This window comes from Cordyceps javanica, chromosome 1 (genome assembly GCF_051103115.1).
Source record: "Cordyceps javanica chromosome 1, complete sequence".
Lineage (NCBI taxonomy): Eukaryota > Fungi > Ascomycota > Sordariomycetes > Hypocreales > Cordycipitaceae > Cordyceps > Cordyceps javanica.
Window position 1 is genome coordinate 3,469,686 of NC_139295.1, and position 11,684 is coordinate 3,481,369.

An 11,684-nucleotide genomic window follows, 5' to 3' on the forward strand; every position below is an offset into this window, starting at 1 on the left:
TACTCAGTATTCGTATCAGCACGCAGTTGTCAAGCCCTCCATCGCCACCACGCAACTTGTGCAGCCACTGAGTGACCAGGTTATACAAGGACATCTGTCCAGACCCTGCACCTCGGTGTCTACATGTATACAAGATGTGCTTCTTATGCCGAAGTGATGTGTGAGTGAGTGAGTGAGTGTGTGTGTGTGCGATGAGCCCACTCCATCCATCGACTACTTACTTAAGTACTTACAAACCAGCCCAAATCGAGACCCCGAGCCAATTGTGCGTCATCTGCTTTGTCTTGACTCCTTTGCCTGCTCTTTGCTCGCCTCTTTAGCCTCCGGCCCGTTTGAAAAAAAGGAAAAAGTAAAAAAAAAAAAAAAAAAAAAAAAAAAAAAGATGGCGCGTTCAACGGTGTTGCAATTGGAGCCCGGCTCTCGCCAGAGTACAACCCCAGGACAACAGCGGCGTTCCTCCAGCGCCGTTGGACGCTGCACACTGTAAAACAGTCAAGTGTGTGCGCGTGTTTCTGTGTGCAGCCTTTGAGCCCTTGCTTGGTCCTTTGGTCCTCCACTCACGCCACTCACGTCCACGCCACTCACGCCACGCCTCCCACGCCTCCCACGGCACACCCCTCGCCTTTAGCTTTTATCATTCTTCCTCACGTAGAGTCCCTCGCTTGGGTGCTGAAGCACGTGGTAAACATGACTACCAGTAGGCTGGTCATCTACAATCAAATTCGATGCCAGGAAAGGCGTACAAAACGTATAACCAGAATCTCTCTCACTCCCCAAAACCACTGACCGAGGTATCGTCTAGAGGTTGGGGTTGGGGGTGGGCGGTTATCCACGCCGACCTGCATAGTACTGATAAGTAGTTCCTCCTCCTCCTCCGCCTCTTGGCCCCATGGATATTGATTCCCCGCGGGGGGGAAGGGGGTTTCCTGCTTTCAAACCTCCGCTCGGATCATACCAGCTTTTTTTTTTCTCTCTCTCAACGAGAGAAACAAAAGGAAAAAAAAAAAAACCGCTGCACACCTCACAGACCCCTGCCGGACCGTTTCGAGACATGGCGCACGCACTAATAACACCTCTTCAAGACAACGGACACCGAGACAGACAGACAGACAGCGACACGCCCCCTCTCCTCCGCTCCCTTCCTCTATCCAGCCAACCAGCCAGCTTACTGCTAACTGTTCTGTACTGATGTTAGTACTTAGTACTCCGTAGATTGAGAATGCTTTCTTTTTCTTCTGCTTCGTAGGGCAAAGACTGTAATCAAACGGGCGGACTGACTACTACCCGTTTGGGCATCTACAACCGTTGTTGCAGCCCAATAACCCGTCTCTCCTCATCGAAGGAGAACCCCCCCCCCCCCCCTTCTCTCTGTCTCTCTGCCTCTTCCTCCCTCCGTTTTTGCCCGACGGCATGGCGTCAAGCCTCTCGTTTAGCTGTCCGCGTTTTTCTTCTTCACGTGCCCAAGATTATCGGACGGTTGCCAGGGGGGCGAGGGAGGGGGGGGGTTTCCTTTCTTTTTTTTTTCTCTCCTTCTTTTTCGTTGAAACCCTGGCAAGAGGGAAAGGATTCCGTTTCTCCCAAGGTTGTATGGAAATCTCATTCCGCTAGTCCCGAGCAGACACCGTCCGTGCCATTGTCTTAACGGGGAGAACGGGAAGCAAGAGGATGAGAGAGAGAGAAGGGGGGGGGAGAAGGCAAAAAAAAAAGAAGGAGAGAGAGAGAGGCACAGTGAGAGAAACAGAGAAAACAAAGGGAGAGTGAGAGTTTACAAGGGACAGAGGACAAAGGGCGGCAATCATACTGCATCAAGTTCCGTTCTTCATCTCCTCGTATCGTAAAAACACCTCTTTTTTCGTCTCTACTCCGTACATGCTAAGTGGTTCTGCCTGTTGCCCTTGATTTTTGTGGCAAAAAACAGCAAGTAGAAAAAAAAACAATCATGAAATATCCATGTCCTCATCTATACACACACGCACACGTATAGCTCTTGCTTCTCGCGCCCTCAACTGTCCCTTACAACTTGTTGATGCGTCTCCTCTCCTCCTTGAGCTTAATCATCTGATCCAGCGCTTCCTGCATCGGAATCAGCTCGCCCTTGCTCTGCGTGGCCTGGTCGTCACGGTTGCGAATGTTGACGGTGCGCGACTTTTCCTCTTCGGCGCCGACGACTATTGAAAGAGAAAAAAAAAAGTAGGTGTTAGTTGATTTGTCAAGTATTCGCCTTCTAAATGTATACCACAAGAGAGAAGAGAGAAGAGGGAAGAAAAGGGCAAGGGAAAAAAAATAGGAAGCAAACAAATGGGTGGAAAGAGTGCGAGACAGGCAGAGAAGAGAAGAAAACACAGAGAAAGCAAAAGAAAGAGGCGAGCGAGACTTACCAAAAATAAAGTTGTACTGTTCCAGCTGGCCGGTGCGAATCTTCTTCTGGAACGTGTTGCCGCTGAGATCGACGTCGACGTACAGCCCCTTGGCCTTGAAAACAGACTGCACCTCGACGGCGTAGTCGTTCACGGCAGGCATGATGGGGACGACGAGGACCTGGCGAGGCGAGAGCCAAAAGGGCCACTTGCCGGCAAAGTGCTCGGTGAGGATGGCGAACATGCGCTCGACGGAGCCGAGAACGGCGCGGTGTACCATGACGGGGCGTGCGTAGCCGGCGGGCAGATCGGGCTCGGCCTCGCCGCCGCCGGGCGCTTCCTCGTCCTTGGCAGCGACGTACCGCAGCTTGAAGCGCTTGGGCAGGTTGAAGTCGAGCTGGATGGTGCCGCACTGGAACTCGCGGCGCAGGGCGTCGTAAACGGTAATGTCAATCTTGGGGCCGTAAAACGCGCCGTCGCCCGGGTTGAGCTCCCATTTGCTGCCAATCTTGCTGGTGAAGGAATCGAGAGCCTCGGTGAGCTTGGCCTCGGCCATGTCCCACACGGCCACGTCGCCAATGTACTTTTCGGGCCGCGTGGATAGCTTCAGCTTGTACTCGAAACCGAAGAGGCTGTAGATGGAGTTGAGGAAGTCGAAGCAGCCGACAATCTCGTCGCGGATCTGGGCGACGGTGCAGAAGATGTGTGCGTCGTCCTGCTGGAAGCGGCGCACGCGCGTGAGGCCCGACAGCGCGCCTGAGAACTCGTTGCGGTGCAGCACGCCAAAGTCGGCCATGCGCCACGGCAGGTCGCGGTAGTTGACGTCGGCGTGGCTGAAGATCTTGCAGTGACCCGGGCAGTTCATGGGCTTCATGCCGTACTGCTCCTTCTCCACCTCAAAGGTGAACATGTTCTCGGCGTAGTGGCCCCAATGGCCCGACGTCTTCCACAGCTCCGACTTGTACACGTTGGGTGTCATGACCTCTTGGAACTCGCGCTTGCGGTACTCGGCCTTGATCACGTCCATGAGCGTGTTATAGATGCGCGCCCCGTGTGGCAGGAAAAAGGTCGACCCGGGCGACACCTCATCGAAGAAGAAGAGCTTCTGGTCCGTGCCGATCTTGCGGTGGTTGCGCTTGGCCGCCTCGGCCAGGAACGTCTTGTGCTCCTCGAGCGCCTTCTTGTCGGGGAACGACACGCCGGCGATGCGCTGCACCGACTCGTTCTTGGAGTCACCCAGCCAGTACGCAGCGGAGCTCTGACATCGTTAGCATACGTTTTGTGGCCACACAGGAAATTGCGCAAGCATACTCGGAGAACGGCAAAGGCCTTGATGTTACCAGTGTTGGGCACGTGAGGACCACGGCACAAATCGATTAGGGGACCACAGCGGTAGACGGTGGACTTGGTGCCGTCGGGCACGCGTTGCTGGATAAAGTATTCCTTGTACTTGCTGTACTTGAACATCTCGAGCAGCTCGTCCTTGGTCATCTCCAGGCGCTCAAAAGGCTGCTTCTCCTTGATAATGGACGACGAGAGGGTCTCGAGGGCCTTCTTGTCGTCGTCACCGACAACCTGGCTGCGCCACTGTTAGCAATCTTCTTCCGCGCCACGCTTTATACAAGCTAGATGGTAGCACACGCACCCCTCCATGTTGGCCATGTCGTAGTAGAAACCGGGCGGATTTTCGGTAGGAGGGCCGTTGCAGAGGTAGCAGCCGAAGCGGCGCTCGCAGGCCTCGCCCAAGATATGGGCCGATGAGTGCCAAAAGACTTTCTTGCCTAGTAGACGAGTGTTAGCACCAGCAGCGCCGGAAGCCTTGTCAGAAGAGCATGTGTCGCATACCCTCGGTGTGGTCAAAGTCGAGCAGCTCGAGCTTGCAGCTCTTCTCCAGTGGGCGGGTGAGGTCCCACAGCTCGCCATCGACCTGGGCAATGACGGTGCGCTCGACGAGGCTCTTGGAGATGCCCTTGGCAATGGCTAGCGGGGTGGTTTCCCACGAGGTGCCCTTGGTCTCGTTGCCATTGGGCATAGTAATGATAATCTCTTCGCGCGGCTTGGCTGCAACACCCATGTCAGTCACCATAGGCCCCCCCTTCCTCTCTTTCCCGACTTCGTTACGTCACGGGCTGTCGCGTACCAGCAATTTCGGCATCCTGTCTGGCCTTGATCTTGTCGAAGAGGTCCAGACGAAATTGGATAAATTCGGCGGGTTCGGGGCGCTGTCACTCAACCGTTAGCATTCTTTGCCACATCTTCGAAGCCCGTCCTCGGAACGAGCCGCCGGGGAGGGGAGTCTGCCAAGTACCTCGAGGCCGGCGTTCTTGTTGGGCTTGGGGGCCTTTTCCTTCTTCTCCTTGGGCCGGGCAGCGAGGTCCTTGGGAGCGCCCTCGGCCACCTTGGGCGCGTCTACCTTCTCAGACGACATGGCTGGCAAACAATGACGGTGCGAAGGACAGTCGGGAGCGAGAGCGAAGGAAAAAAAGCGGTGGGTGTGCTACTGTTGCAGGACTCGTCAATCTTGGAGGGGCAGACAGCCCTTTTTTTTGGGAGGGGGAGTTACGAGGTGGGGTAGTGTCGTCTGGGAGTCACACGGTAGATCCTCGGCGAGGGCGATGTTGATGCGAAGCAACTCTTGAATGCTATTTGGCATGGTATAATTCCAATATTTAAATGGACGGATTTATTGTTTTCCTGTCGAAAGTGGTTGTTTTGATGTCCTGTGATGGCCAGGGGTTGAGTCAATGTGCCGAAACCGGTGTGACTGCATAGGCTAGGAGATGAGTCGTGACAGCTTGCTATAATTCAACAGGCAGCATCGTATCCGGAATAGGCTCCCAATGAAGAGATGACCGAGATGATTTTGACGCACTCGATAGCGGGCTGTGCGTAGGTCTAGCCATGCATCGAAGGGGAGAAACACTGGCGCCACGGTGGCACGAGACACTGCTTACATGACAACGAGCGCTGCCTGCAGAGGGGAGAGTGAATGATTGACTCCTTGTGAAAGCTCTAGCAGATGAGAATCTAGAAATGCATGCATTGTCAGATCTCTGAGCCGTGTCGATGAAGCTAGCTTCCATGGCGGCCGTCACCAAATGCTAATGACTCTCCATATACAGTTTGGGAAGTAAAGGATGGAACAAAGTCGACAAATACACCACTCACCAACAGTCGACCCGTTTAGGACCCGTTTTACGATTCTCATCACCTCCAAACCGTCACCGCTACAAGCCGAGAGAGATATCCTAGATTCGACCACGAGGTCAACCATAAATATTGTAATTATCATGTTGTACATTGGGTATCATATAAAACGCCATGCTCGTGCCTCCTCCCCCACCAATAAAAAAGGCCAAGGACCAAACCAGTACTCACACTCTCAAACAACGTGCGCCTCTATCCTTCCCCCCTAAATTCCGTACCGGGTCACGCACTCCTCTCGGTGCGCCTCCAGGCACTCGAGCGCGCACACCCTCATCCCGCACTTGAGGCAGCGCACCCTCCCCCAGTAGCCGCAGACCTCGCAAAAGACGCGCACCGGGTACGTCGCGTCCCAGTTGCCGCGGGCCTCGCCGTAGCTGAGGGCCGGCGCGGCCAACAGCCGGCGCATCTCAGCGTCGGTGGGCAGCGGCGGCACGCGGCTCACGAGCAGCGGGTCGGCGTCGCCGGGGTGCGCGGCCGGCGGGGGTCGGTACGGCGCGGCCAGAAGCGTCGTAGTCGTCGTTGTCGTCGAGGGGGTGGAGGTGTTCTTGTGACTCGTTTTCCGGTCGCCGTCCGCCGCCGCCCTCGCGACCGTCGCCGCCTCGTCACCCGCGTCGGGCATCGGCGTGTCCCCGCCGCCCGGCGTCGCGGACGCGTCCTTGTGGCGGGCAGCATTGCCAGACCGCTTGCTGGCGGCAGCGGCGGCGGCGGCGGCGTTGGACTCGGTCAGCGCCTGCAGCGCGAGGAAGTCGTCGAGGTGGTTGGCAAACGTCTTTTGCGACTGCAGAATCTTGCGCACGTTGGCCGTACGCTTACCCTGGGCTGTGTCGGCGAGAGCCATGAAATCTGTTAGCAAAACCACATGGTCCCTCTGTTGAGCGGTGTCGAAGCTCGTAATGGGCCGCAATGCGACGAAACTACGTACTCCGTCCGCTCTTGCTCGCCAGCGGGATCGTGGCGTCGCGCCCGCCGTCGCGGTCCAGCGCCTCGAGCTCCTTTCGCATCTTGTTCTCCTGCCGCGCCGTGAGGTCGCTGAGCGTGAGGCCGCCGCCGGGGGCGTTCCTCGCGCGCTTGCGGTTCGTCGTGGTGTTGGCGGCGGTGGACGTTTGCTGCGCGGCGAGTCGCGTGTCGGGGACGTAGGCCCAACCGGGCGCCGAGGTAGTTTTGGCCCCGGCGAGCTCGATGACTCCGAAATCATTCATCTTTTTTTTTTTCGTGTCTCAGATTCGCATGATTTTTTGTTTTTGTTTTTTGCTGTTGTGGTATAATTCTTCGAGTTGCCGTTGGAACCGGTTTTGAGTGTGAGTAGAGCGCAATTGTGGAAACCTTCCCGCCAGCCGGCAGAAAAAAGGACGAGCAACCATTGTGGAGAGCTTGGACGAGCCGAAACCCCCAATCAGGTTTCGTTGCCACCACAGAACCCGCCAGGTCGCCCTATGCTCGCCGAGACTCCCCAGCATCACCTTTCCCGTACTTAGACCTCCCCCCCCTCAAATTGTACCACCCACCACCACTGCCGCCCTCGTCCGTCGAATCGGTCTTCCCTCCTCGACTTCACGTTTCGCCCAAATCATGTACAGCACCGCATCGAGAGTCCTGATGGGCCGCGCCACCCTGGCCGGCCGCGGCTTCCACACCACCGCGCGTCGCATGGCCGATGCTCCTCTGGCGGCCAAGAAGCCCATGGGCGCATTCCGCGGCGGGTTGGTCATCTCCCGGCTGTGTCGTTCAATGGCAAAAAGGACAAGGCTAACCTGACTTTTGCAGTCTCTTTGGATTCCTCCTCGGATGCACCGTTGCCGGCAGCAGCGTCTACACCTACCTCGTGCAAGAGTACAAGACCTCCAACGATCTGCTTACCGAAGATATTTACGTGCGTCGAATGCTCGTGCCATGGATAGGAACTTGGCATTGCTAACATGGACAATAGACACTGCAAGCTTCCGTCACGCGATTGACCAACTATGTCAAGAATATTGAGCAAATAGCTCAGGAAAAGAAGAAATAAGGGCGCAGCCGGGATAAAACGGACAACAAGAACAATCTTCTGCCAGGCGGCCTGAAATAGCACGATATGCAGCCATAAAAGTTGCGCAATTGTACAACATTACTGCAGAGAATGAACAATATTTGATCACACCATCACATGAGAGGGCCGTGATAGAAACTTGAACGTGCGATTTGAGTTGTGGCCTATAAGTTACTGAGGTCTTAATTTAGTCTGGCTTGTTGAACCGCCATCGCAGACGTGGATGATTACGGCAGCATCGCAAAGCTGCAATTGAGTTGCAGTACATGACCTACATGGAGCCTCCATATAGTTTGGCATGCTGAGCCATCGTCTCAAGGATGAATAGGACATCGTCACGAGAATGCACTTGAATTTGGAGTATATGATCTATTTCGATCGTGGATATGGTTTGACTCGCAGAGAAAACTATAAATCATCGGTGCAACTGCGGCAACCGTGTAGTAATAACAAAGAAAAAACTCGTAAACATTCCCATTTTTATGATTCACTAATACATGACGTTTACAGCTCGTCGTGCTCATCCTCGTCCTCCTTCTCCTTCTCAGCCTCCTTCTCCTTGGAGGCGGCGGGGGCAGCCTCCTCAGTGGCATCCTCCTTGATGGTGACAGAGGCCTTGTGCTTGCCGTTCTCCTTGATGAACTCGGCGAGGTCCTCGGCAGTGCGGGCACCGTTGTAAGTCACAGGGTTCTTCTTGTCGCCGGCAGGGTAGAGCTTGATGGTGGGGAAGCCAGAGATGTCATCAGGGACATCGTTGAGGGTGGCATCGACCTTGGCGATGGTGACCTTGTCCTTGAAGTCGGACTCCTGGAAGGCGGCGCCAAGCTGGTCGTACTTGGGGGCGAGAGCCTTGCAGTGACCGCACCAGGGAGCGTAGAACTCGACGAGCACGTCCTTCTTGTCGTCGAGGACAATGTCGTCGTAGTTCTTGGCAACAACGACGGTGACGGGGCCGTCCTGGGCCTCGGGGATGGGCTCCGACTTGATGCTGGGCTCAATCTTGCCGGCAACGTAGTCTTCGACAAACTTGGCAATGTTCTTCTCGGTGATCTCCTTCTCCTGGTCAAAGGGGAACTTCTTGTTGCCCTCAATGTCCTGGATGGCAAAGGCAGGGAACTTGTCGGTCTTGAGGTTCAGGTTGCCGGCGTGAGCGCCGAAAGCCTTGGCATCGATGAGGCCGAAGTTGACCTTGCCCTTGTGCTTCTCAGCGACGGCCTTGAGGGTCTTGGCGAGCTCGGTGCGCTCCTCCTCAGTCTCAGAGAAAATGTAGGCAAGGGGGAGGCCGGCGGACATGTAGCCGGCATAGGTCTCAGGGCCAATCTCGCCGATGAGGGGAGTGGCAGCGGTCTTGGCGAACTCCTCAATGGCCTCAGCCTCGAACTTCTTGCCCTTGAAGATGGCCTTGCCCTCATCGAAGCTCTTGTAGAGGACGACGGCGGGGGCCTTGACACCCTCGGCCTCGGCAAGGGCGCCGTCAGCGACAGAGCCAAAGAGGTAGTCGTTGCGGAACTTCTCAGCAACGGTCTGGAAGACGTCGGTGGAGGTCTTGTCGTCCTCGGCAACGTAGGCGACAACGACGACCTTGTCGGCCGTCTTGAACTCCTCAATGGTATCCTTGTCGAGCGGGGAAACGGCAGGCAGGGACTGCTTGACCATGTAGGAGGTGATGGCAGCGGCCTTGCGCTGACCACCGTAGGGGGAGACGTTGTCGAGGCCGCGGAAGACCTTGAGGGTGGGGTAGCCCTCAACACCGTGAGTCTGGCAGAGATCGGCCTCCTCGGTGCAGTCAATCTTGGCGAGCTTGATGTTCTTCTCCTTCAGTGTGGTGGCAGCCTCCTCATACTCGGGGGCGAGAGCCTTGCAGTGGCCACACCAGGGGGCAAAGACTAGATGCGAGGCGACTTTGTTAGCTGGGTGTGCTTTGGGGTGCTTGCCAGGCGCGGGCAGGTGAGGCAGGATTTCTCCCAATTTCAATGTTGTTGAAACTTACACTCGGCGAGAACAAGGTCGTTGGCCTTGACGAAGTCGTCAAAGGTCTTGCCAGTGAGCTGCGTGACATCCGAGTCGTCGGCGGCGGTGACGAAGCCGGCAAAGGCGGCGAAGAGGCCGAGGCAAATGCGCTTGTGCTGCATCTTGATGTGTGTGAGGTGAAGTGAAGGAAGAAGGGGAAGGGGAGGGGGTATCTAGAAGCAATGTACAGACAGATGGGCGACACTGAACTTTTTGGCTTCAGATGTTGCGTGACGAAGGAGGGAAAAAAAAAAGAAGAGACGGGTTGATGATGGGGATGTTTGATGGTAATGTATGGCCTGGCCAGGGCGTGGGGAGGTTGGCAAGTGTGGGGAGCTGGACGAGGCGCTCAATTGAACAAGTGTCCCTTTCGTGAGTGGCAGATCAGCCTGCAGGGGAGAAAGAGAGTTGGCCAGATAGGCGGAAGGGAGGGTCCAGCTGGGCCTAGCAGCGGCGGCGGCGGCGGCGGCGGCAGCGACGGCGGCGGCGGAGGAGGAGGAAGAGGAGGCCAAGGTGGCGGCCAAGCAACAGACGACGACTTGGAAGAGGTGGCACTGTGAGGTACCTCTGTTAGTGGTCCAACTCGCTGTTCGCGCGGCCCGCTACTTAGCACCAGGCAGCCTGGAAGGTGTCATGTATCAAGGTACTTGACGAAAGCTGGCCTGTAAAGGTACCTGCTAGGTTAGTAGACACAAGTGCGACTTGCAGGGAGCCACAGGGCGCTACAGGTAGCTATAGGGAGCTAAATGCCAATTGTGACCCCTTGTTGGCAATATAGTTTAGACAGAACAGTGATCAATACAACGAAAAATAAAAGGGAAAATTGATCGGAAAGAAACAAGATAAGTAGAGTGCCAAACAACACAAGAGTAGATGAAGAGAAAAAAAAAAAAGTCAAAAACAGCCAATGCTTTCGCCCATCTTACCCATGACATCTTGCCCATCACACGCCCATTTGCCATCCCATCTCACAGTTGACAGTCAGACAGTCAACTCTCTGCTCTCGTTGCTACTGAGTACCTTTCCTTTGCCACTGGCACCCTGGCCTAGTGGGTCCCGCTAGCACCTGTAGTTCCGGCCGACCCTGGCCTGGATGCCAAAAATGCCTGGGTCCCAAGAACAGATTGCACCACTGCGACCTGGCTAGGACGGGCGGTACCTGACCAATCGTGGGGCTTCCATGCCATCTACTCAGTACAGCCTCCATGCTTCAGGTACCTGTCGTCCCTCTACGCCTCCACTGACAAATCAATTTTAAGCTGTCATCACTGTATTCTGTAAGTACCAGTCGTCAGTCTGAAGGTTTTCAAGGGGCCAAGTATTGGTACCAATGATGGACAAATACATTGCAAAGACGCCATTCTTTTCTTATTGATTCTCTTGCGCCACAGCTTCTCCAGAAACATTTATTTGCCACATCAAGCATCAGTCTCTTGTCTGGCATTCGCCGTGGTGGGCTGGGCTTCCCCCCCCCCCCCCCCCCCCCCCCCCCCCCCCCCCCCCCAGCCTCGCCCATTGCTACTCACTGTCCGGCCCCCTCTGACCTTCTTCTACGCACACGTAGTTATGGCATTACAAAAATTCCCAACACAAGGTCTCAAACCCGGACTGCATCTTGCGCATTTCAGCTTTTCCCATCGGCCCTCCAATATAAGTAGCCACCACAAAGCTTTTCTGGGGAGCACGCCGTCCCGCGCCAAGCAAACCTTTGTGCACCGTGTGGATCTCTCGGAGACAATTGCGCACATCCTTGGAGATATCTGGCCACAACGACATGATGTCGGCATGCCACTGATTCAGGTCGAGTTCCGAAGCCGGCGCCAAGACAGCCTCGCCCGGTCAGCCTGCAAGCCAGGATGTGCTCGTTCAAAAATATTCCTCGGACACCTTGTGATTATTCTTCGCATCTAGAATACCGTGTCTTGTACGTACGGTAGCAGCTTTCTTCAGCTCTCAGCCGCACAATGCCTCAAATGAACATGGCAGCGCCACCTACCGAGCAACACGTGTACAATTTCAAAAAAAAAAAAGTGCCAATTCATATGAATTCTATGTACTTCGTGCATCTATTGTATCCACCAAAT

At 55.4% G+C, this 11,684-nt stretch overlaps 4 protein-coding genes across 4 annotated transcripts; 1 reads left to right on the forward strand and 3 right to left on the reverse strand.

Moving 5' to 3' along the window:
- Positions 1-2,013: 2,013 nt before the first annotated feature.
- Positions 2,014-4,785, reverse strand: V2A60_001051 (threonine--tRNA ligase THS1; the record flags this gene model as incomplete). The annotated part of the gene is made up of 7 exons (XM_083252416.1): positions 2,014-2,168; positions 2,379-3,615; positions 3,669-3,936; positions 4,003-4,138; positions 4,203-4,418; positions 4,498-4,579; positions 4,666-4,785. 7 exons carry the CDS (start codon positions 4,783-4,785, stop codon positions 2,014-2,016), a joined length of 2,214 nt encoding a protein of 737 aa, XP_083108542.1.
- Positions 4,786-5,769: 984 nt separating this feature from the next.
- Positions 5,770-6,763, reverse strand: V2A60_001052 (zinc finger HIT domain-containing protein; the record flags this gene model as incomplete). The annotated part of the gene is made up of 2 exons (XM_083252417.1): positions 5,770-6,383; positions 6,487-6,763. 2 exons carry the CDS (start codon positions 6,761-6,763, stop codon positions 5,770-5,772), a joined length of 891 nt encoding a protein of 296 aa, XP_083108543.1.
- A 370-nt stretch (positions 6,764-7,133) lies between these two features.
- On the forward strand, positions 7,134-7,569 carry V2A60_001053 (uncharacterized protein; the record flags this gene model as incomplete). The annotated part of the gene is made up of 3 exons (XM_083252418.1): positions 7,134-7,264; positions 7,329-7,434; positions 7,492-7,569. The coding sequence occupies 3 exons, from the start codon at positions 7,134-7,136 to the stop codon at positions 7,567-7,569; spliced, it is 315 nt and encodes a 104-aa protein (XP_083108544.1).
- Positions 7,570-8,094: 525 nt separating this feature from the next.
- On the reverse strand, positions 8,095-9,722 carry V2A60_001054 (protein disulfide isomerase PDI1; the record flags this gene model as incomplete). The annotated part of the gene is made up of 2 exons (XM_083252419.1): positions 8,095-9,476; positions 9,581-9,722. 2 exons carry the CDS (start codon positions 9,720-9,722, stop codon positions 8,095-8,097), a joined length of 1,524 nt encoding a protein of 507 aa, XP_083108545.1.
- Positions 9,723-11,684: the final 1,962 nt, after the last annotated feature.